Source organism: Chiloscyllium plagiosum, chromosome 5 (genome assembly GCF_004010195.1).
Source record: "Chiloscyllium plagiosum isolate BGI_BamShark_2017 chromosome 5, ASM401019v2, whole genome shotgun sequence".
Lineage (NCBI taxonomy): Eukaryota > Metazoa > Chordata > Chondrichthyes > Orectolobiformes > Hemiscylliidae > Chiloscyllium > Chiloscyllium plagiosum.
Genome location: NC_057714.1, coordinates 46,754,185 through 46,780,804, shown reverse-complemented (window position 1 = coordinate 46,780,804; position 26,620 = coordinate 46,754,185). Strand labels below are relative to the sequence as shown.

Below are 26,620 nucleotides of genomic sequence, written 5' to 3'. Positions count from 1 at the left end.
CTGTGCTTTTCCAGCGCCATACTTTTTAACTCTGACTCTCCAGCCCTCACTTTCTCCTTCCTCTCTAAGGGACCACTGTTTACTTTGACTACTGCTGTTTTTATCCGTTTCTCTATTTTCCTGGATTGAGCTTTACTTCCTGTTTTATATTGCTTACTAGTTTTCACATTATAATTTATCCCTTTTTAAAGTCACCCTTTGCTGTTTTCTAAAATGTTTTCATGTTCAGCACTACCTATGTACTGTCCTCAGCAACACCAACATTGTACTCTGTGCCTTGCACCATTACTCTTCCATAACATCCAGATACTGCACCTGCTGTTCCATACCTGCAAACGCTGTCATGAGCAGCAAAAGTTTGGAGAACTTCCAGTTTATGGAGAACAGAACATGAAACACCAGTATATTAGAATGGAAGTTTACAAATGAAAAAAGGTACAAATAAGGGTTTCAAGAGCAGCTAAGCAAGGGAAAGAGACCTGCCATCCTTGCCTGGTCTGGCCTACATGTGACTCCAGACTGTCAGCAATGTGGCTGACTCATAACGACACTGAGCAATAACAAGTGAGTAATAAATACTGGCCTAATCAGTGACTCTGCATCCCAAGAATGAGTTTAAAAAAGGTAATATGATAACACTGAACAAATGATGTTTTATTCGAGAGTCTCATTTGTTTATTTTTACAATTCTGCCATTATCTTTACACTATAAATAATCTCAAGTTTTCTTAAAATATAAAGTGTGCTCATATTTCAAAAAACTCTGACTTGTATGTTTTTTTGACAACATAATTTATTATACCAAAGACAGAAAATGTTATTATGCTGCAGGAAATGAGGCAAAAATGTCTGGAAAAATTCTGAAGAATCAAATTAACTCAAACTGTAATTTACGTAGTACCAATACTTTAGCTCAATAACATTCATGAACATGTACTGACACCATATCATATTCTTGGCTGCAAGACTACAAAGCAGACCCACTCTCCAGTGCTGTTCTCGGGTCTAGAAATAACAGCATAGTGGCAATCCCTCAGGCCAATATGGCAGCCATAAAGTGCAGACCAAATTCCAACTGGAAAGGTGTCTCAAGTGAGCAGCTCTTAGAAAGTGACAGACACTTCAGAAAGGATGATTGGAGGGTGTTGACAAGATTTAGAGTGAGGAAAGGCGGAGTTCTGACTCAGGGTCCCGAATTCAGACACAAAACGAAGGGTCTAATGAGGTAAGGAAAGGGGAAGAGTACAAGATAAATATTCAATTTTATTTACAAACAGTAAAACAGAGAAAACATTTATGATTATATCACTTGCTGCTGAACATTTCCTATATGAATCGTATTGTAGCATTTAAGAAACTGCACAGTTTGCTGTTTAAATGAAAGCAGATCTCCTGAGCTCTTGTGCAATTTCTCAGTCTGACAGCTAGAGTAGAATAATAATTTATTATCACTTCTACTTTCAAAAGAAATCCAGTGTTTAAATCACCATACACCAGCACCTATATTCATAACAGAAATCATATATTAAAAAATCCAGACAAAGTTCATCTTTCTTCAATTCACAATGCATGGGTTCCTGAGGTGAAGGAAAAGACAGGAGCAGTATTTTCCACCACTGCAGAAAATGGACATGGAAGCTGCTGAATCTCGGGCCTGAGCACCATGCCGCCACAGATGTGAAACTACACTGACTGGCTGCTTGATACAAAGCTGATCTCCAAGCTTTATGCAATGCTTCGGTCTCGGACCTTGCCATATGGTCACTCTCCCGAAACTCACTCTCCCTCTCTTTTAATGTAGATTAGTTTTTGATCTTTATTCTAAAAATTCCAGAAATCATGGAAAACTTATAAGCAGCTATTTCTGCCCCAAGGATGTGAGTAAACCCCTGAGTGCTGGAAAAAACCCCACAAAACCAAGAGCAGCTTTGACAGCCAGGATCTTTTCCTATGCAGCTTACGTTTACAAAAAAATCAGATGGGCCAATGGGCTAAGGGGGTGACAGATGGAGTTTAAATTAGATAAATGTGAGGTGCTGCATTTTAATAACGCAAGGGACAGGACTTGTACAGTTAATGGCTGGGCCCTGGGCAGTGTTGCTAAAGAAAGACCCCTGGGAGTGCAGGTGCATAGTTCCTTGGAAGTGCAGGTGCATAGTTCCTTGGAAGTGGAGTTGCAGGTAGACAGGGTGGTGAAAAAGGCATTTGGCATGCTTGCCTTTATTGGTCAGAACCGAGTGTAGGAGCTGAGATGTCATGTTGTGGCTGTACACAACGTTGGTTTGGCCACTTTCAGAATACTGTGTACAATGCTGGTCGTTCTTCTAATAGGAAATTTGTTGTTAAACTTGAAAGAGTGCAGGAATGATCTACAAGGATTTGAGTCGTATGGAGAAGTTGAATAGTCTGGGGTTTTCTTTCCTTGGAGTGTCAGAGGCTGAAGGGTGACCTTGTAGAGGTCTATAACCTCAGTGGCCTATAAGGATGACCTTATAGAGGTCTAGAGGATTTTCAACTTATCGAAAAGACAGGGAGGCGGGCAGAGGGGGCGGGGTTGCCTTGTTAGTTAAGAACAAAATTAAATCTATGCACTGAATGACATAGCGTCAGATGATGTGGAGTCTGTGTGGGTGGAATTGAGGAACCACAAAGGCAAAAAAAACCATAGTGGGAGTTATGTACAGACCTCCTAACAGTGGTCAGGACCAGGGGCGCAACATGTACCGGGAAATAGAGAAGGCATGTCAGAAAGGCAAGGAAATGGTGATCATGGGAGACTTCAATATGCAGGTGGACTGGGTAAATAATGTTGCCAGTGAATCCAAAGAAAGGGAATTCATGGCATGCTTACAAGATGGCTTTTTGGAACAGCTTGTCATGGAGCACACAAGGGAGCAGGCTATTCTGGACCTAGTGCTATATAATGAACCAGACTTTATAAAAAATCTTAAAAGGAACACTTAGGAAGCAGCGATCAGTCTGCAGTTTGAAAGAGAGAAGACAAAATCGGATGTAATGGTGCTACAGTTAAATAAAGGTAATTATGAGGGCAAGAGAGAGGAACTGACTAAAATAGACTGGAAGCAGAGCCTAGTGGGGAAGACAGTAGAGCAAAAATGGCAGGAGTTTGTGGGTATAATTGAGGACACTGTACAGAGGTTCGTCCCCAAGAAAAGAAAGATTATCCGGGGAGGGATTAGACAGCCATGGCTGACAAAGGAAGTCAGGAAATCTATCAAAGAAAAAGAGAGAGCCTATAAAGTGGCCAAGAGCACTGGGAAATCAGAAGATTGGGAAGGCTACAAAAACAAACAGAGGATAACAAAGAGAGAAATAAGGAAGGAGAGGATCAAATATGAAGGTAGGCTAGCCAGTAATATTAGAAATGATAGTAAAAGTTTCTTTCAATACATAAGAAACAAACGACAGGCAAAAGTAAAACAATGGGCCACTTCAAACTGATGCTGGAAGCCTAATGATGGGAGATAAGGAAATAGCAGGAGAACTTAACAAGTACTTTGCGAAGTGTGGAGTGTGAAATGAAGTGTGCCAAAGTTTGGGGAGGTTGGTTGGGTTGGGATAGTCGGTGTAGGGTGCTGGTGGAGAAAAGATGTTGATAGTTCAGATTAAGTGATCGGAGTGTGAGAATAGTGTGCCCAGCTGCCAGACCTGAAAGGATAGACAGTGCCCACTGGGGTGGAAGAGGGCAGGACATGATAACAGGATGTAACAAGCTAAAAGGGAAGAAACTAAAGAAATGGTTCACAATTTGAAGGTGTTGAACTCAATATTATATCCAGAATGCTGTAAAGTGCCTAGTCTGAGGATGCAATGTTGTTCCTCCTGTGATTCACTGGAGCATTGGAACATGCTGAGGCCAGACAAGTGAGAATACAAGCAGGATGCTGTGTTAAAATGACTGGCTATGGGAACATCAGGGTCCTGCGTGCACACAGACAGGAGGTGTTTCACAAAACGGTCACCCTGTCTGCATTTGGTTTCTCCAATGTCGGGTAGGCCACATTGGGTGCAGCGATTACAATACACAAGATTGCATGAGGTACAGGTGAAATGCTGCTTCACCTGTTTCGGCCCTTGAACTCTTGAGGGAGGTGGCTGAGGAAATAGCAGAGGTGTTGGTTGAGATCTTTCAAAAGTCACTGGAGTCAGGGAAAGTCCCGGATAATTGGAAGATCGCTGTCGTAACCCCCTTGTTCAAGAAAGGATCAAGACAAAAGATGGAAAATTATAGGCCAATTCGCCTAACCTTGGTTGTTGGTAAAATTCTAGAATCCATCATTAAGGATGAGGTTTCTAAATTCTTGGAAGAGCAGGGTCGTATTAGAACAAGTCAACATGGATTTAGTAAGGGGAAGTCGTGCCTGACAAACCTGTTGGAATTCTTTGAAGAGGTGACAAGTAGGTTAGACCAGTGAAACCCAGTGGACGTGGTCTATCTAGACTTCCAAAAGGCCTTTGATAAGGTGCCACACGGGACGTTGCAGAGCAAGGTGAGGGCCCATGGTGTTCGAGGTGAGCTACTGGTATGGATTGAGGATTGGCTGTCTGACAGAAGGCAGAGAGTTGGGATAAAAAAGGTTCTTTTTCGGAATGCCAGCCGATGACAAGTGGTGTCCCGCAGGGTTCAGTTTTGGGGCCGCAGCTGTTCGCGTTATATATTAATGATCTGGATGAAGGGACTGGGGGCATTCTAGCGGAATTTGCCGATGATACGAAGCTAGGTGGACAGGCAGGTAGTACTGAGGAAGTGGGGAGGCTGCACAAGGATCTAAACAGTTTGGGAGAGTGGTCCAGGGAATGGCTGATGGAATTCAATGTGAGCAAATGCGAGGTCTTGCACTTTGGAAAAAAGAATACAAGCATGGACTACTTTCTAAATGGTGAGAAAATTCATAAAGCCAAAGTACAAAGGGATCTGGGAGTGCTAGTCGAGGATTCTCTAAGGGTAAACATGCAGGTTGAGTCCGTGATTAAGAAAGCGAATGCAATGTTGTCATTTATCTCAAGAGGGTTGGAATATAAAAGCAGCGATGTGCTACTGAGACTTTGTAAAGCTCTGGTTAGGCCCCATTTGGAGTACTGTGTCCAGTTTTGGTCCCCACACCTCAGGAATGACATACTGGCACTGCAGCGTGTCCCGCGGAGATTCACACGGAAGATCCCTGGAATGGGAGGTCTAACATACGAGGAATGGCTGCGAATCCTGGGATTATATTCATTGGAGTTTAGAAGATTAAGGGGAGATCTAATAGAAACTTACAAGATAATACATGGCTTGGAAAGGGTGGATGCGAGGAAATTGTTTCCGCTAGGTGAGGAGACTAGGACCCGTGGACACAGCCTTAGAATTAGAGGGGGTAAATTCAGAACAGAAATGTGGAGACATTTCTTCAGCCAGAGAGTGGTGGGCCTGTGAAATTCATTGCCGCAGAGTGCAGTGGAGGCCGGGACGCTAAATGTCTTCAAGGCAGAGATTGATAAATTCTTGATGTCACAAGGAATTAAGGGCTATGGGGAGAATGTGGGTAAGTGGAGTTGAAATGCCCATCAGCCATGATTGAATGGCGGAGTGGATTCGATGGGCCGAATGGCCTTACATCCACTCCTATGTCTTATGGTCTTATAAAATCATTAGCTGCATGGATAGGGTGAATAGACAAGGTCTTTGTCCAAGGTTGGGAATCCAAACTAGAGGGCACAGGTTTAAGGTGAGAGGAGAAAGATTTAAAAAGAACCTGAGGGGGAACCTTTTCATGCAGAGGGTGATGCGTGTATGGCAAGAGCTGCCAGAAGAAATGGTGTAAGCTGGTACAATTACAACATTTAAAAGTCATCTGGATAGGTGGACAAAAAGCAAGAGTTTAAAATGGATATGGGCCAAATGCTGGCAAATGGGGGACTAGGTCAGATTGGTATATCTGGTTAGTGTGGCTAGGCTGGACTGAAGGATCTGTTTCTGTGCTGTATAACTCTAACTCCAAACAGAAAATTCTGAGTTCAGCCTCAGCCATTTCCATTTCTCTTCCCTCCTCTTTGTAGTTGAGTGTGTCAATAACATTGAGCACATACAAAAATACAAAGATACAACAGCAGTAGCAGGTTTCCAGTTGTTGTCTGAGAAACACAGCTTACCACGGAATAAACAAAAGGAAGGTGCGGTGAGACATTACATTATGAGACAATCCCATAAAATATGGGCTGGTTGATCACCAGATTATGCTGCCAGTCATGCTGAATAGGAAAAGGAAGATGAAGACTGTCAGAAAGCATAAAGCATTCAAATACAAGTAGTGGATATAACATCATGCCCAAAATCTCTGCTTTTCCCCTGAGACAGTATGCACCATTTGACCACATTAGGAAACCAACTGCTCATGACCCCTGCCACTAAAGGACAAGCTCCTTCATTCTGAATGTGGATGTGGATGGAGGAGTACTAAGACAAAGCACATGAAAACATCACAAACATAACGGTATCACAGTAATGTTATTAGTATTCACAAGTATTATAAATCAGGCACCAGCTTCTGGGAGTCCGTCTATGCAATTAAATGCAGAAATCTGAAATTTTTTCTCCAAGTTAACTTGGACCTTCACTACTGTGCAATACCTGATTTTAAGTATAAATTTATACCTCCTGGTCAACTTCCTTGAACTAAAAATTGAACTAAGAACATGATCAATCTGGATCCTGTTGAATGGTGCAGCAGGCTTGAAGGATCAAAGTCGAGAGTGTGGAGCTGGAAAAGCACAGCAGGTCAGGCAGCAGAGGATAAGCAAAAGCTCTTCGTCACTGAAGGACCGAAGGCCGACCCTTGCTCTCAATTCCTATGTTCCTCTGGCTCTAAAGCATAACTTTGACTTTATCTGACCAGTTGGGTGTTGGGGTGGGAGCGGCAGGAGAGAAGTGGGTGGGTGGGCTCAGTAGGGGCTACGGAGTCTGGAGGTTGAGTGTCCCTACACAATTATCGGGTCTTAACTCGATAATTGTGTGTAGTGTCATCGTCACCGTCACAGACTGGCTCCCTCTCCTATTGGGCAGGAAGCAAATCATCAGAAGCCTGAGGACAAGGGAGATTTGTATTATCTGGAGGCTGCGATAAGGGAATGGTGGAGATTGGGGGAACAAGGAAGTGTCTGATCATGGGGTTGCACAGATAAGCATGCAGGATTCAGCTGGTAGGTTTAAAGAAAAAGAACTTATTTCCTGGATACAACCAGCCAACAGCTGGGTTAAATAAAAGATGCAGATGCTAGAGATCTGAAACAAAAACAGAAATTGCTGGAGAAATTCAGCAGGTCTCGTAGCATCTGTGGAAAGAAAGCAGAGTCAATGTTTTGTGTCCAGTGACCCTTCTGGGATTAGCTGCCAGGTTCCCTATGGATCAAGAAACTGGCTATTCACAGTAATATTTTGAAAGTTAAGGAATAAGGCTGGAAAGTTTTCAAAGTGCCATCTCAACTCTTGGAGCAGGTAGGTCACTTGTCCAACATGCCATCTCCAGCAAAGCTAGAGGTGGATTGGCAACAGGTCAGCTGGAAACTGGATTTTTTTACAAAAAAGATTTTAACCATCGGACTGACTTGAACACACCAGCCTGTTTGTGGTTAAAACTTCCTCCTAACTGTCTCAGTGAGGAGGATTCTTTGTTTTATTCCTTGAAGAGCCATGCTGCTGTCTGCCCTGCCACTGCTGTCTGCCCTGCCACAGCTCCCTGTAGAGGCTGCACAGCTGTATCAGGTAATACGTTATTAGTAAATAGTAAATTGTCAATCAAAATCTACAAAAATCCTACAGACAGCACAGTGAACGGTCAGCAACTTTCCTTTTGCTGACTGCAAAATCTGGGTCATGCCCAGTTTCAATTTTACATTGTGTTTACCGTAAAAATGTTACGATTCAATTTGCAATGAGTAAAAGATTGTCCAAAAATGTTTAGCTTTCTCCTCAGCTGATCATACATCACATTGTTCAAATTATTTCATGGTTGCAGTCTCACTGCATCCAATGACAACAATATTAATAGAAGTGAAGTCACACGTAAAAAACTTCTGTGCGGAATCTGCTGGCATATGCGACCTGAGAATAATTGAAAATTGACAATTTTTGCATAAACAAGAATAATCAAACTATCACACAAGCATGCACACTCTAAAACAGGAAAAGGTAATCTGCGTTAAAGGATGAGCACACAGGAACATAAATCTAGAATTTAAATAAATAGCTAACAGAACAGAGAGGCAGGGAAAAAGATTAGTCCATTCAACCCTGTCCCAATGTTCTACTGAAACATAGTATGCAAGAAAGGTAATGCAATATAGAGAACATATTACCTTTGCTCAGGGTCAAAAGGCTACAGTTCCAGTGATCACAAATGATAGTGCTGTACCTACTGGCATAGAGATAAATTTCCACAACATATTCTTATATAATTAATATAAATAAAAGTTAAAAAGACCAGCACAACAAATAATGCCAGCAAACAAGGTGACAAAATGCAGTGTTTCATAGCTAAGCCTAAGAACTTATAAACATGGTGTGATTTGCATAACAAGATGTACATGTGCTCAAAATGCTGACATTTAGAGCAAATCTCAGCAATAATCTAACACTTGATCTAACTGGACTTCTATGGAATCTTCAACCATATGTGTATAGCTCAAACTTAATAAGAGGACATTTTAAAAGGCATAATTTAAAAATTACACTTTTGTAAAAAAATTACATTATGTTAAAACACAATGTTTTTTAGATTTCATCCAAAAGCTCAAAGATCACACAGCAGAAATTCCCACTGATACTTAATAACATCATAACTTTTAAAAGCAGATTATGTGAGGTGGTGTTGAGACCACTTCCAGTAATTTGTTTCACAATAACATCAGAGCAATGTCCTTCAAAATAAAGAGCATTGCCTCACTATCTTTGACAAGGGTTAGTGCCAACTATTCAAAAACAAATTCCACAAGCACTTTGGCAATGAGAGGTCTTTTTCTAACATTCCTTCAAATAATTAGCATTTAAAACTGTTAAGCAATTTCTGTGGAAAGTGTTGTTTTCAACTTATATTTTCCCCTCCAGTTGCAGTTAACTCCAGACATCCTGTAGGTAACGTTTCTCTTCACGCAAGTCGGCCAAAATTTTCATGGCAACCAAAGTATCCACGCCCAGCTTTTCTGATACAATCTGAGTTAGAGAACTGGCCACATCTTTAGCCATATTCTTGCCATCTCTGTTTAAGAAGCAAAAATAAAGTCAGTAAGGGGGCACTTTCACTACTCTCAGACATTATGTCTTTTCTTCTAGATCTCACAAAATCCAAAGTGCAGATAGGCAATACTTGCAAGGCACAGATATTCTGCATAGAGTTGAACAATTAAGAATTTTACAGCAGAGCAAATTGAAGTCAGAACCAATTAATGCTTTCAATCAAATTCAGTGTAAAATATTAAAGATGTCACCCAGTTATAGGAAGGATATTATTAAGCTGGAGAAGGTTCAGAAGAGATTTACCAGGATGTTTCCGGATATGGATTGTTTGAGTTAGAAAGAAAGGCTGGATAGACTGGGACTTGATCCACTGGAGCGTAAGAGGTAGAGAGGTGACCTGATGCAAGTTGATAAAATAATGAGAGATGTGGATAGAATTAATGGCAGCTGCCTTTTCCCTAGGATGGGGAAATTTCAAGACTAGGGGTCACATTTTTAAAAGTGAGAGGAGAAAGATTTATAGAAGACATAAGAGGCAACTGTTTTTACACAGAGGATGACTTGTGCGTGGAATGAACTTGAGAAAGCAGTGGATGAGGGTACAATTACAACTTTTAAAAAACATTTGGATGGACACATGAATAGGAAAGGTTTGGAGGGATTTGGGCCAGGACCAGGCAGGTGGGACTAGATCAGTTTGCAATTATGTTCGGCATGGACTAGTTGGACTGAAAGGTTTCTGTGCTGTATGACTCTATGACAACAATGTTTACCATCTCATGAAAAAGAGCAATATAAACATCCATTTTGAAAATTGTACCACAGTATAGCATTAGCTTCATTCCAATGGTACAAGCTGCACGCAATATTAGAAAACTGAAAGCAATTTACAAATAATGTGCTTATTTGACTCTGAGATGGAATTACTGCTTTGTTTCCCCACCTTCAATACTGTACACATTATCTGCAAAAGCCGTCAATGCTGTAAACTCTTTGAACCTGATGTACATCTGCTTATAGACATTTTAAATCAATCTGTTCAGACACATCTCTGGAGCAAGTGGAACTGAAATGTTGGCTTTCTGGCCACAGGTATGGGCACTACCACTGTGCTGTATAAGCCCGGAGATACATCTGTTTACATACTTAGGAAAAATAAAAACTTTAGTTTGCTTTTCCCATCTAGCTAGCATAGGGACAGTAAACTGACCAACCTCCATCATCCTCTTCCCTCCAAAATCATTATCATTACTACATTCCTAAGTGCTGCAAAGGAAAAAGTATTCATTTTAAAAATATTAAAAAAAAGTTTAGTTCGTATAGCAACTAACTGATATACTAAGCTTGTCTGGATACTGCACAAATAGCTCATTGAGATGTTCAAGGTTAAAAAAATCAAAACTTCAAACAATTTTTCTTAATTTTAAAATAATTATCTACTCAACATTTTTTAAAAGTATTAATGCTTATGATTCCTTTCTAATTCATACCACAATTGAGTTAACAAAAGATACCATTTCTCAAGTCAGCTTCCAGAAACAACCTGGTTGAAGCCACTACTAATTCCCATTCAAATTATTTTGCTGTTTTCCGATTCTTATTTCACCTCCCCAACGCACAAAACAACTACAAAATAGGAAAGAGTTTACCCTGTACTTCTAGCACTTGTCAAAGTCCTCAAGAAATTGAAACACTTCAAATTTTACATAAAGTACAAGTTTAAAAACCAAAAAAATGGCTTAATTGAAAAATTAAAAATAGAGTGCAAAGTGGAGAGTCTCCCAAGCATTTGTGTTTAGTATAGTGGAAATGGGACACTAGAATCTTTACTGCAATTTCTATGCAATTTTCCCCAAATATTTTCAGTACCATAAGAGCCACCAAGCTCTTCACCTGTTTTTAGTGAGATGACATCTTGGTAACTTGCACTACAGATCATGAACTGGAAAGATCATTAAAGGGGAAAATTGTCTGCAAACGCTCATTCAGGAAAAAGTGAGGCATTTTAGTGGCCAACACTTGAATCAAAGCCCCTCTCCACCTTGATGGATATTTCACACCTTGAGCTTGTGATTACAACCTGCATGATAGATGATTGAAAGCTCATTTCAAAGTTGCGAATGACATTCTGGTTTTGCAGCTTGGATGTTGCTAAGTGAAATTTATAATCACTGCATTGCTTAACTGGGTGTGAATGTCAGCCGGCAAGCACAAGGATTAATGCATGAAAATAATGTCTAATCACTGCTCGGGTGTTATACCGTAACACCTCCAGGCGAGTTCAAATTAAGGTCATTGCCAGGAAGAGGGATTTTGGCCCTAACTGCCAATGTTCAAACAGCAAGACACTGTTGTATGTGACTTTGGAATGAGCTTTCAATCTTCTATCAAACATCTATCTTTGTGGCTGGCATTAGTACCCAGTTAAGCAATGCAATTATTGTAAATTTCTTATATATTTCTGGATTTAAAAGGTCCTCCAGGGACCTTACCTTTATCACTTTAGTCTCCTCTGAACTTAGAACCTCGAGATAGTGATGGTCAGGCAATTCTGGTCATTTCAGTATCCAATGATTTAAAATGTCTTTACTTTGGCGCCCATGCCTTCAAGCTACTTTAATCTCTGGAATTCGCTTCTTAAATTGTTCCATTTCTGCTTTTCTCTTTTCGGATGCTCCTTGATCCATGCATCACAAAATTGTTATACTAAAGGAGACCATTTGTTCAATCATCATGTCTGGAATAGCTTTTGACATTTTGGCTTGCTACTAGTTTCCCGTGTTTTCTCCGTAACTTGGCATAATGTGTAAACACGAACAAGTATCTTGTGCCTTCTTGAATGCCTCAATTAAGCCTGCCTCCACCACACTAACGACCCGCTGTATTATAAGTTATTCTCATGTCACATTTACTTCTTTTGTAATATACTTCAAAATTGTGCTCTATGGTTCTCAGTCTGGTCATGAGAAGAACTCATCTACTCTGCTCCCCATCTACTCTGTCCAGACTTCTGGTGATTTTGAAAACTTCTATCAGATCTCCCCTTCTGAGGAAGGGTCACCAGACCCAAAATGTTAACTCTGATTTCTCTTCACAGATGCTGCCAGACCTGCTGAACTTTTCTAGCAATTTCTGTTTTTGCATCAGATCTCCTCCTTGTTCCCTTATCTCAAAGGCTAAATAGTACTAAAAACTTTTTTTAGATTAGATTCCCTACAGTATGGAAGCAAGTCCTTCGGCCCAACAAGTCTACACCGACCCTCAGGAAAGTAACCCACCCAGACCTGTTCCCCTACCCTATGTTTATCCCCGATTAATGTACCTAACAATATATGGGCAACTTATATGGCCAATTCAACTGACCTGCACATCTTTGGATTGTGGGAGGAAACCGAAGCACCCAGAGGAAACCCACGCAGACACAGGGAGAATGTGCAAACTCCACACAGAGTCTCGCCAGAGGCACAAATTGAACCCAGATCCCTGACGCTGTGAGGCAGCAGTGCTAACCACTGAGCCACCGTGCCGCCCTCCAATCTTTCCTCATAACTAGGTTTATCAGCCTGGAACTGTTTTGATAAATCGTTTCTATACACTCTGCATGTCTTCACATCCTTCCAACAGTTTGGCACCTAGAATGGTACACAATACTCCATCGGAAGTTTAACTAGTATCTTATGTAAGTTCAGCATAAACTTCCTGCTCTTATACTTGTGCCCCTATTAATGAATGCTGGAATAATGTATGACTTGTCAACATTCTCTCTTTACCAGTCCTGTCATCTTTAATGATTTATGTACATATACAATCATGTCTTTCTGCTCCTGCATGCCCCTCAGAACTTATTTAATGCTATCTCTATTCTGAGTACCAACGTATATCACCTCATGCTTCTCTGCATTGAAATTCATCTGCCACCTATCCAGTCCTAAGTTGTCAAAGTTTCTTCAAAGTCCTACATTGTCCACCTCACAGTTTATAATGCTCTCACGATGTTTTTTATATCATGCACAAAATTTGAAACTGTCTCCTACTTACCAAGATGTAGGTCATTAGAAAAGCCAAGCAACCCAAAACACCTGGGTAACTCTATGAAACCTTTATCCTGCCAGAAAAATACTCGTTAACCACTACTCTCTGTTCCTTGTCAGTTGGCCAATTTTGACTCCATGTTCCTCGTGTCTGTTATCCTATGAGCTATGAAACTTGTCAAGTCTATTGTGTGGCACTGAATCAAATGTTCTTTTTTCAAAGTTCATATGCACCACATCAACAGTATTTCCTTCATCAATGCTTTTACCTCTTCAAAAAACAAACGCAGTCGGTTCTGATATGACAGTTCAGTTCTCGTGCAATCACGCATTATAAGAAAATCGCACAATAGCTGGACAATTTAAACTAATGGGGCCAGAATCACATTCTCACCAATACAGGTAGGGAAAGTTCACATTCTACCAATAACAATCTAGATTCTTCAATCGTGTTAAAGAAACACGTTATAACAGAAAAGCCTGTAGTTAGACAATTTTTCCTTTAATCCAAATTAACCCATTTCTTTCAATGTGACTGATCCTACCCAAATAAATGATTCTAAAGCTCTATCCTCCAGAAGATACACTGACTGGTCATTTGTCCCAATATTCCTTATATCAAATGATGAGCAATAATATATCAAATGATGAGCAATAATACATCATTGCTTCACAGGAGGCTCCCAAGCACTGAGGATGTCACCTAGACAGGGGATGAAACGTCTGCAACACAAATTCCCAGCTCGGTGAACAGAACCACAACAATAATACATCTGTGAAGTGCCTGGGATCTTATACTGTGTAATCATTGTTCAAAAATTATGCAATAAAACTACACTTTTAAGTAGCCACGTCTCATTAGCTTAGGACCTGTGTACAAACACTCTCTGTGCACCTTCTCTGCAGTTGTAACACTGTATTCCTCACTCTGTTCTATTACCATATGCACTTTACCTGCCTGTACTGCAAGCAAAACAAAAATACCCTTTCATTGTACCTAGGTACAAGTGACAATAATAAATCAAATCAAATCTACCAGTATGTACTAGTTGACCAAACTAACCCCATTGCGGATTTTTGTCTGTGTAGAACATGGGACACTGCCATCTCCACAAACAAAATTTATTTTTTCCTGTTCACAGAGTCTACTTATAGGAGAAGATCACAATATTGTTTTCCTCTTCCCACCTGCACACCAACAAGAAAACAGGCAAGTTGACATGCAGGCACCAATGTTAACTGCAAGAAGGAGTTTAGACCCCTTATAAATGTAATTATTTTACACGGTTATTTAACCCTGACCAGCACCTGTGTTGTACATCTGGTGCAATCACCTTGTAACCAGGTCATATGCACCACAGTCATTAGAGGAGATCTGATTGTTCCTCCCAAATTACAGTGAAAGCATGAACATTGTACAAAACTCTCTAAATTAAACAAATGGTCTTTACTGCATACATTCTGCTAAGTTTAAAGCTTGGCTTTCATAATACCATCTGATTGTTGCCAAACCAATGCCAACCACCAACCTCACAAATTAAAGGTTTTTGAGAAACAGTATTACATTGTGGGTGGTGAACTTCAGCTGAATTTTGCCCAACCCTTTGTAAGTTTTTATTTTGAAATCCATTTCTTCATCTCTTTAGGTCTCCCTTCCCATCAAAATAGAAACATTAAAATGCAACACAAATTATTTCCCATGCCTAAATCATTTATATCAAACCAATCATGAGAGGTGTACATGGAGCCCACCTTACTTTCAGGGCCCCGGTCCTTCAGTAAAGTCAACAGAGTGAAATATACCATTTTCCAACTTTGTCAGACTTCATAAAGAGTGAGGAGAATCTAGAACACTTTATCCTGGTCACGAATTAACCAATAACACAAACAACCAACAACTCTGCTATTAATATTCAGAAAATGGAAAAGATTTAATACTCTGTTCTGAGTTTCGAAGTATATCACCTCATGCTTCACTGCATTGAAATTCATCTGCAACCTATCCACTTCTAAGTTTTCAGAGTTCCTCAAAGTCCTTCAAAATGTATGATAAAAAAACATAATAGAAATTGGAATTGACGTTCCAGGATGGAGCTTACATCCAAACCATGCATAAAGGTTGGCATGGTGCAGGAAATTTTGAGTGGTGGAATTTCTTGCATCACCTGAGAAAAAAATTGGTGGGGAATTTGTCAACAAAGCTAACTATGATCCAACAATACTTTCATTTTCAAAGAATTCCTTAACACATTAATGAAAAAACGAAGGCTGTGTAATTGCTGGAGTTACTATATTTGGAAATAATGCAGTGGATCTACTGTAACAGGGTTAATTGTTAAATTTTAATCAAAGATTGAGATCCAGGATGTAACAAATATGGTTGTAACTACCTGGTTAAAACGGCCCAATATTGTTGTTTATATGCCATGGAAATATATTAGCTTTAACCTCAATCTGTGGAAGGTGTTTAGGGTAATGATTTGAGTGTGTAGAAATCAGTTACTTAGAACATCTTTTGGTGTCAGCTTTTGCCTGTTGTGCTAATTTAAATATTGTGGTGTCAAGGACGTTAAATGTTTTCCTTGTGCATTTAATTTTAATGAAGAATTGATCATTAACAATTTTTTTCTAATTTAGTTCATGCAAGTCCAAATTACACCTTATGTCAACACACAACAGCAAAATACTGCAGATGCTGGAAATCTCAAACAGCATCTTTTGAGAGTGTATCAGAGATAATGTTAGGTCTGACATGAAACTTGCGATTAAAAAAAAAATAAAATATTGTTACTCTGTAATTACGTTGCCTAATAAATAAGATTTAATGAAAATGAAAAGGTAGCACCCAGAAAACAGCTCAAGGAAATCACAGAATCCCTACAGGCCATTTAGTCCAACAAGTCCACATGGACCCTCCAAGAGTAACCCTACCCAGACCTATTGCCCTACCTTATTAATCTCCATCTACCCCTGACTAGTGTACCTAACCTATACATCCTTGAACGCTATGAATAATTTAGCTTGGCCAATTCACCTAACCTGCACATCTTTGGGTTGTGGAAGGAAACCGGAGCACCTGGAGAAAAACCACACAGTCACCTGAGGCTGGAATAAAACCTGGGTCACTGGCGCTATGAGACAACCACTGAGCCACTGTATCCCTTGAAAAGAAAACACATGACTGCAGCAGGACTTCAGCCCCTCACCCATGAGAAAGCCCCATTTCAGAGAGCTGCCAGCCAAGCTGATTAGCCTACCAGTCAGTCAGTATGCCAGCAGCCCTAATGCTGGCCTGGGACTACAAACTGTTCTTCTAATCCAAGTACTGAAACCACTTGCCACTTCGTGTGGGGCCAGGATGATGGCTATTGACTTCCAAATATTTAAATGGAAGAAATTTCTCTGCAGCAGAGGATGGGAGGCATGGTGGCGAGCACTGGTTCCTCATTATACCAGGGACTCAGGTTGATTCCACCCTGGGGCAAAGTTTGCACATTCTCCCGGTGTCTGCATGGGTTTCCTCCCATTGTCCAAAGATGTGCATGTAAGGTGAATTGGCAATGCTAAATTGCCCATGTTGTTCTGGGATCTGCAGGCTAGGTGGATGAGCCATGGGAAGTACAGGGGTTGCAGGGTAGGGAGGTGGGTTTGGGTGGGACGGTGTGAACTTGATGGACCGAATGGCCTGCTTCCATGCTGAATGACTTCTAAGAGTACAGGATGTCGGAGAAACAATCTGTTAAATTAGAAACAATGGCAGCATTGGAGAGAGGAGTCAGTGAGGTCAAGCTGGGTATCAACAGTAGAGGTGTAAAGACTGACACATTGTTAATAGATGAGATTTCTGATCAGCAGAATGAAAATGAGAAGGAGGAGATGGGGGCCCAGGATGGATCTTTGGTGGGAACAACAATCATTGTAAATGATTTCTTCGCTATGATTAGTTCAATAGGTTTCATCATATGGAACTATCCAAGTGCAATCACCACCCAGCTAGATGACAGTGCACAGACACCAGAGAACTGGTTTACCTTTGTCAGTCACATTATTTGTTGCTGTTATTTGATACTTTGATAAGGGCAATACCTTCTGTGGCAAGTGTAGAAATCCAATTGGAGTTTTTCAATGAGCTGTTCCTGGACACATGGGCATGGACTTGGTGAGCAACATTGTGGGTGTCTTTGGAAAGGGAGGTTGGAGATGAGACAGTAGTTTGTAAGAGCAGCTATGTTGCCTTAACATCTCTCCTGCAGTGTTGGGACATACAACAAGACCTTAGGTACAGCACTAAGATTTTTAAAATCAATTTATAATTGCAATCCAACCTAGTATTTAATTACATTAAAACAAAAAGGATTCTTCAAAGGTCATTTTTATTGTCTTGTGAAAGTGACTGACTAAACTCCTTCACATTGGCCAATCATTTTCTCTTTTTCCAAATCATTGTTATTACAGACAGTGAGGTATATTATGTTTAATTCAGATATTCTGCATCAACGGTACTTTCCACCTCAGAAAGAATGTTCATACGATACTCATTCACCAGCTCAAACATTTCAGGTGCCTTTATGGCGTGGAATGCAGCACTGCCCAGATGTTACAAGTCATATATTTACCCAATTATGCTTGAATTATATGCTTTATTCTGGGTAATTCAGCAATGTACAATTATATGCAACACGACTATGAATCTGTCCATTTCTACTCACCCACATACATAGAAATAACCTTTTTCATCCAGCAACATTTTTGTGACATCTTCAGCAAAGAGATGAAGCAGATGTTGAACATATTTTGGATTTCCTGCTGTTGTATCCTTGGGTAGATCTCTTGAGAAACAGACTTTCAACTGTGTTAATGTGCCATTATCTTGAAAGCCCTTTAACTCATTTCTAGAAATCACAGGAACAGAACATATTTTTATCATTTCCTTTCTTCCATTTAAATGGTTTACATGTTGCCCTCGTTCCTCCTGATTGCTATACTGAGAATTTTTTTATATAAAAAGTTCCCTTCTCCGTGTTCTGTTAAATTTATTGGAGTTCATTAAAGTAATGTGTGCTGTTGGCAAAGGGAAGAGCAGTAAAGTGTTGGTGAAGTGCAAGTACACAACTTAGATACTCAGAAGGCATTTGAGAAGTTACCACATCAAAGGTTATTGCAGAAAATAAAGATCATAGCGTGGGAGGTAACAATTCCTTTACTTGTCAGAGCATTGAGTATAAGAATTGGGAGGTCATGTTGCGGAGGTACAGTACAATAGTTAGGCCACTTTTCAAATATTGTGTGCAATTCTGGTTTCCCTCCTATCGGAAGGATGTTGTGAAACTTGAAAGGGTTCAGAAAAGATTTACAAAGATGTTGCTAGGGTTAGAGGATTTGAGGTATACGGAGAGGCTGAATAGGTTGGGGCTGTTTTCCCTGGAGCATCGGAGGCTGAGGGGTGACCTTGTAGAGGTTTATAAAATCATGAGTGGCATGGATAGGAAAAATTGACAAGGTTAGGGGAAGTCCAGAACCAGAGGGCATAGGTTTAGGGTGAGAGGGGAAAAATTTGAAAGGGACCTAAGAGGCAACGTTTTCATGCAGAGAGTGGTGCCTGTTTGGAACGAGCTGCCAGAGGAAGTGGTGCAAGCTGGTACAAATACAACATTTAAAAGGCCTCTGGATGAGTATATAAATAGGAAGGATTGAGGGATATGGGTCAAGTGCTACCAAATGGGACTAGATTAGCTTAGGATATCTGGTTGGCATGGAAAAGTCGGACCGAAGGGTCTGTTTCCGTGCTGTACATCTCTATGACTCTAAATTAGCATGGATGGGAAATTGGTCAGCTAACAGAAAACAGAGTTGGCTTAAAGAGATCTTTTTTGTTGGCAAGATGTAATAGAGCATGTGCCACAGGGATAGCTGCTGGGCCCTCATCTCTTTACTATTTATATAAAATTACTTAGATGTAGGAACTAAAGGCATTTTCACTAAATCCGCTGATGACACAAAGATATGTAGGAAAGTAGGTAGTGAAGGAAAACAAGGAGGCTTCAAAGGGATACCTAAAAAGTTAGGTATACAAGAGACATGGCAATGGTATACAATGTGGTAAAACATGAAATTGTCCATTTTGGCAGAAGGAATAATAAAAAAGTGTATTCTTTCAGTAGTGAGAAATTGCAGAACACTGAGATGCAGACAGATTTGGGTGTCCTAATGCATGAAATCACAAAATGTTAGTATGTAGGTACAGCAAACAGAATATTATTTATATTGCAAGGAGACTTGAAAGTACTAGTGGGGCTATGCCCGAGTAATGCAGACCAGATCTGGAGTAGTCATAGAGATGTACAGCACTGAAATAGACCCTTCGGTCCAACTCGTCCATGCCGACCAGATATCCCAACTTAATCTTGTTCCACTTGCCAGCACCCAGGCCATATCCCTCCAAACCCTTCATATTCATATACCCATTCAGATGCCTTTTAAATGTTGCAATTGTACTAGCCTCCACCACTTCCTTTGGCAGCTTATTCCATACACACACACACCACCCTCTCTGTGAAAAAGTTGTCCCATAGGTCTCTTTTATATCTTTTGCCCTCTCATCCTTTTGTCTATAGACTTTGTCTATTTATCCTATCCATGCCCCTCATGATTTTATAAGCCTCTATGAAGGTTACTCCTCAGCCTATTGGCCCATCTGATCAAGATCCTGTTGTAATCTAAGGTAACCTTTTTCACTGTCCAATACACCTTCATTTTTGGTGTCATTTGCAAACTTACTAACTATGCCTCTTATGCTCACATCCAAATCATTTATGGAAATGACAAAAAGTAGTGGACCCAGCACCGATCCTTGAGGCGCTCCACTGTCACAGACTTCCAGTCCTGTGCACATCATTTGTCACTATACTTAGCAACAATGTAAATACTTCAGAAGGTTCACTAACCTAAATCCTTGAATGGCAGCACACTTTTCCATTATTGACAAAAGCTCTTTGCCTAAAATTGTTAATTTCTCTAAATTCTTTCCACAGATCCCAACTGGCCTGCTCACCATTTATGTCAGAGATGTACAGCATGGAAACAGACCCCTCGGTCCAACCATGCCGACCAGATATCCCAACCCAATCTAGTCCCACCTGCCAGCGCTCGGCCCATATCCCTCCAAACCCTTCCTATTCATATACCCATCCAAATGCCTTTTTAAATGTTGCAATTGTACCAGCCTCTGCCACATCCCCTGGCAGCTCATTCCATACATGTACCACCCTCTGCGTGAAAAAGTTTCTCCTCTCACCCTAAACCTATGCCCTCTAGTTCTGGACTCCCCGATCCCAGGGAAAAGACTTTGTCTATTTATCCTATCCATGCCCCTCATAATTTTGTAAACCTCTATACAGTCTCCCCTCAGCCTCTGAAGCTCCAGGGAAAACAGCCTCAGCCTGTTCAGCCTCTCCCTGCAGCTCAGATCCTTCCTGAAGAAGGGCTTATGCCCGAAACGTCAACTCTCCTATTCCCTGGATGCTGCCTGACCTGCTGCGCTTTTCCAGCAACACATTTCCAGCTCTGATCTCCAGCATCTGCAGACCTCACTTTCTCCGCTCAGATCCTCCAACCCTGGCAACATCCTTGTAAATCTTTTCTGAACCCTTTCAAGTTTCACAACATCTTTCCGATAGGAAGGAGACCCAAGGTCTCTTTGTTCAGCAACACTCCCCAGGACCTTACCATTAAGTGTATAAGTCCTGTGTATTAGTGAATTTTTAAAAATTCACTCATGGGACATGGCACAGGCTGGCCAGCATTTATTGACCATTTCTGGTTGCCCTTGAGAAGGTGGTAGTGAGCTGCCTTCTTGAATGGCGGCAGTCCACATGCTGTAGGTTGACCCACAATGCCATTAGGGAGGGAATTCTAGGATTTTGACCCAGTGACAGTGATGGAATGGCAATATATTTCCAAGTCAAAGTGGTGACTGGCTTAGAATGGAACCTGTGGGCAGTGGTGTTCCCATGTACCTGCCGCCCTTGTCCTTTTAGAGGGAAGTGGGTGTGGGTTTGGAAAATGCGGTCTTGGAGGCTTGGTGAATTTCTGCAGTGCATCTTGTTGATAGCACATACTCCTGATACAGAAATGTTGGTGGTGGAGGGAGCAGCTTATGGACGTGGCGCCCATCAAGCGAGCTGTTTTGCACAGTGTATCAAGTTACCTGAGCATTGCTGGAGTGGCACCCATACAAACAACTGGGGAAGAATTCCATAACATCCTGACTTGTGCCTTATGGATAATGGACAGAATTTGGGGAATCAGGAAGTGAGTTACTTGTTGCAGTATTCCTAACTTCTGACCTGCTCTTGCAGCCAGTGTTTATATGGAGAGTCCTGTTCACTTTCTAGTGAATGGTAACCCCAAGGATATTCATAGTGGGGGATTCAGTGATAGTAATACCACTGAATATCAAGAGGCAGTGATCAGATTGACTCCTTATTGGAGATTCTCATTGCCTGGCATTCTTCTCACTTATCAGCCCAGGCCTGAATATTGTTCAGATCTCGTTGCATTTGAACATGGACTGCTTCAGTATTTGAGAAGTGACACATGGTGCTGAATGTTGTGCAATCATCAACAAAATCCCACTTCTGACCTTATGATGGAGGGAAGGTCATTGATGTAGCAAATGAAGATGGTTGAGCCTAGGACACCACCCTGAGGAACTCCTGTAGAGATGTCCTGGAGCTGAAACCTCCAACAATCACAATCACCTTCCTATGTGCCATATACAACTCTATTAGAGAGTTTGCCCCCTGATACCCACGGATTCCAGTTTTGCCAGGGGTCTTTGATGCCATATTTGGTCGAATGTAGCCTTGATGTCAAGGGCTGTCACTCTCACCTCACTTCTGAAATTCAGTGGTTTTTGTCCATGTTTGAACCAAAGCTGTAATGAGGCTAGGAGCTGAGTGGCCCTGGTGGAACCCAAATTGGGTGTCACTGAGCAGGTTATTGCTGAATAAGTGCTGCTTCACAGCACTATTAATGACACCTTCCATCAGTTTACTCAGCAGTGGAGGACTAGTTAACCTTTGAGACATTACATGTTAGTTGTGACATGTTTATTTCAAATTTCCAACATTCTCCATCTTTTATCAGGACAATACCCTCTTTTTTTTTTGAAAAAATTAGTTTTAAGGCTTCTACTCCATTATTTAAACAATCTAATGCTTGAATTACAACTATGTGGCTCAGAGAAGCAGATTCTTTATTTTCTGAAAGGAAATACAAATAATCATTGCGAGTATGTACCAAAGTACAATATTTCACTGAAGTTTGAGGGAACAGAGTTAAGACATCTAAGGATAGGGAATGCAAAGGGCTGCTATGCTGTTGCAGATCATTGATCAATTTTTCATTTTATAAAATATGAAGACCCTCAGACCTACTCAGTGTAGTTAGGATTCATATAACATGCAGTGAGCCCATGCAGAATTGCATTTAAGCCACAACAAAGTCCCCAGAAATGAATTTAATTATGGGTAATCCAATGATACAACTGAGTGTTATGACAACCACTAAGCACCAGTTTGGAACTGTCACATCAGCAGAAGCTGTTTACAGGCAAGGCCTGTAATTTGCTACAGCACAGCTTCTTTAGAAAGGATCAACCTTGCTCTGTGACTCATCTTTCTGTCAGGCTCCAACCACCTGTTCTTTTAGAGAATATTTGCTATTTTGTTATTACAATTGATGAGAAGCAACACTCCAGAGCTGAATAGCAGCCCTTTTCTGGACTGTCGATGCCAAACAATTTGGTCTGAGGTTCACATGAATTAACTACATGTTGTGGGCAGTATCGAATTACATAACAGGCTTAATTTCCATACAGGGCAAATATCAGCTCATTCCAGATCCAGCACCTCAGGAACAGTGATGCCATTCACCATGAATTAAACCAGGGTTGCATTCTTAGATCTGAAGTACAGCTTGGGAGGATATTTAGAATTGCCTCTAAAGTCAGAGATCTCTTAAACTGTGAGTTTCTATTTGACGTTGAAAAATATTTCAACCTAAAACAAAACAGTCTAAGTTTTGAAAAGGATAGAATAAGATTTAGCATTGGAGAATGTGGATAGCAAAAACAATAATTTGAAAGTACACGTGAAAATTGTTATTGAAGTGTTCAAGTTAAAGTTACAGATCCTGCAAACATTGGGACAAAACGTTTCCTAGTTAGCACAATTTTCTCTGTATATAGATCCCCATTACAGGGGACTACAAAGTAATGTAGATTTTTTTTTTAAAAACAAAGCAACTTTTACCGAAACAGATAATCTCGATCATGATGTCGGCAGCCATAAAATAGCCAAGTTTCACCAAAAACAGAGTCAGGATTTTCTTCTTTTTGTTTTTGTCTGAAATAGAAAGTCAGCAAACTAAGAAAGCAAGAACAAAAATTATTTTTAAAATATATACCATCAGTTATCCATGTTAGATTCTTGAAAATATTCCAGCAAAAAAATAGCTTTCCTCCACAGGAAATGCTTTATAATCATCTTTCCGAGTCTCTGAATGATCACTATTCATGTAATTCTGAGTTCTTACAGCTGCTAACTGGTGAACAGCATCACAGTTAAACCTAATGTTTTCCCACCTGAGGCAGCATACTTCCACATTGATGGAGCAGCTGTGCAGTTATCAAGATTAAGAAACTTAATCATTTCTCTCCTGCTTAATCAAACATGCTAAGCCCTAATGTAGGACCATTATTGTAGCTATTCAGTCTAGGTCAATTAGTCACCGAGAGTAGAGCTGGTGTCAAACTCATTTATCCATTATGTCATACATTAATTCAATTCATTCTAAAATAAATAGATTAAAAGTACTTAATTTCTACCCAGTATCCAAACACATTCAAATTTAAAAGATTATTTTTAAATACCACCTTCCACAATCTTAGAATGTTTTTAGTTGCTATAGCTTGTGCTTTTAACTGCACTAATTCCTGAAAACCCACAATCCACCTTCTTTCGTGAATTTCACTAGTTTTAAAAAATGGTTCTATTACAAGTGAATCCTCAAATGTTCACAGCTAAGTCCCTTCCATAACAAATATGAAAAACGTTTACTTAACAAATAGCAGGAAGTTTTCAGAAATTTTCCTGTCGAATCAATTTCTGCTTTGATGGCATTTGAAATGTGAGCAGCTCAGATAGAATGGTTATCATTTAAAATATGGGGTTGTTTGGAAGCAGACATGAGCATAACTTCATGAAGAACATCTACAGAGTGAGAAGATAGCTACCATCAAATAACAAACTGTATGTATTACAGAAAACATCTTGGTGGTGGTGTTGTTGCTTGGGGGTGGGGTGGCGGTGGGGGCAGAGGTGGAAGAAGAATGAAATGCTTTCGTAATATGAAAGACACTCGTGATTAACTTGTAGCCAGTTTACATGATGTCCATTTGTCTTGATCAAAGGCCATGTAACGAGCATGTTGCTACCAATTTCGTACGTAATAGTAAGGGGCAGGGTGGAAGTGTTGAAAATTACATACTTACATTAAAAATTAAATATTGGAAATTAATAATGAACACCTATTCAAGCAAGAGTCTAGAAAATTTCACTGAAGGTTCACTGAAGAAATAAATAGCATGAAACAATCCCAAAAGAGGTCAGTCTTTGGCATTTGTATGGCTCCAAAATGGCAACTCAGGCGAATATAAGAAGTTTGCTCTCAAATTAAATCGTTTTTTCACCTATTTGTTCCGACATTGGTAGCTGTAGAGAGGTAGTTAGCTGGAAATTGAAATATTCAGCTCACAACATGTTCCGATACACATTGCATTTGATCCTGTCTCGTAACAAGGGCAGGACTCAGTGTTTTGAAGCATCAGCCAGATCAGTCTAAGCGTGTGTTTGTTCTTTCCATGAGAATAAGATGCAACCAAAAAAAAAAAAATGACAGCTAAAATGCTGCTGTTAGCTCTGAGAAGCTGAGGGCTCAAAGTCCGTGGAGCCATTTAGTGCAACAGACATGGGGGTTCAAAATAGCCCACAAGCAGCATTTTCTTGGTGCAGTTTGGGAGACAGGAGCTCAAAAGAAACCTGAGGCAGTGCCAGCTTACTGAAGCTAACTATCTGTAAAAGTTAGAATCATCCTTATAATTAGAGGCAGAAGTTCAGCATTGGAAGTCTGGTGGAATAGTCTCATAGTAACCAGAAAATGAACATAGTCACTGAAACACTTCAAGTTGAAGCAATATTTGAGGGAGTTCAGAGACTAGGGCCTTTGAAGGTGTAGAATTGGAATCACTTGTGAAATAAACAAAGTTTTAATTAGATCTGGTGACCCACAGTGTTGCTCAGGGTCAGCTACTGAGAAATCTACCCTATCTGATATTTGATATGCATTGTGGGGTGTTCAATCACAGTTTGTCTATTACCTCACAGTAATTCTTTATGTTGGAGTATAAATTGTGTATACAGTAAATGGTTTTACTTTTCTAATTTTGTATAGTAAAAAAATATTTTATTTATTCAAAACCACAGGATTTCAAACTTTGTCCACTTTAAAAGTTACTAGCCTTAACTAGATTGTGTTATTTTGTTACTATCTGTTGGTATCATCTGAGATTGTATGTTACAAAGCAGACACTGGAAAATCTGAAACAAAAGCAGAACGTGAAGAAACTCGGTCAATCTGGCAGTATCTGTGGACAGAAAACAAAGTCTTCTTCAGAACCCTGGTCACTGGATACTAAACGGAAGAAGGGCTTATGCTCGAAATGTCGATTCTCCTGTTCCCTGGATGCTGCCTGACCTGCTGCGCTGTTCCAGCAACACATTTTCAGCTCTGATCTCCAGCATCTGCAGACCTCACTTTCTTCTCAAAGATTTTAACCTACTGCGAATCCTCTTACAAGGATGCCTTCCTTGAAGAAGCTCTCTTCCTCCCACTACAAAGATTTCAGTGAATCCCTCTCTCACTGCACACCCCAAGTCATCTCCTCTGCACAGAAGCTCTTCAGCCACATTCTCAAACAGACTCGCTACCACAGCCACATCTCCTTCCTCAGCACCTGCCTACGGAACCAAGTGATCCCGCACGGACTCCGGACGACGTTCCGACCAACAAAATTTGGACCCAACCAGGACAACCAGTACCTACAACAAATCCAAAGCCTCCAGCAACGGACCTCCCTCCGGATCCTCCGCTCCACACTTGCAGCCATGTGCCGCTACCTACATTCCCTGCAACTCGACCTACCCCAGCTCAGGACAACACTCTCACAGACCTGCAAAGGACCTCTACTGTTCTTCATCCACAGAAGAATCCATACACTAAACAAACAGTTCTTCCT

The 26,620-nt window shown here is 40.5% G+C and overlaps 1 protein-coding gene across 7 annotated transcripts in view; it reads right to left on the bottom strand.

Moving 5' to 3' along the window:
* Window positions 1–652: 652 nt before the first annotated feature.
* The window catches only part of mtrr (5-methyltetrahydrofolate-homocysteine methyltransferase reductase), a 93,545-nt gene continuing 67,577 nt past the window's right edge, over window positions 653–26,620 (bottom strand). For 3 of the 7 annotated variants that reach the window (XM_043689981.1, XM_043689986.1, XM_043689987.1), the window contains 4 exons: window positions 23,577–23,669; window positions 17,973–18,155; window positions 8,356–9,254; window positions 653–1,217 (listed from right to left, as the gene is read on the bottom strand). In XM_043689981.1, the coding sequence (XP_043545916.1) occupies window positions 9,110–9,254; window positions 17,973–18,155; window positions 23,577–23,669 (421 nt within the window). In that variant the 3' untranslated portion in view covers window positions 653–1,217; window positions 8,356–9,109. Of the gene's footprint in view, window positions 1,218–8,355; window positions 9,255–17,349; window positions 17,511–17,972; window positions 18,156–23,576; window positions 23,670–26,620 lie in introns of those variants that run through there. The other 4 variants (XM_043689982.1, XM_043689985.1, XM_043689983.1 and 1 more) reach the window with 4 other exon arrangements.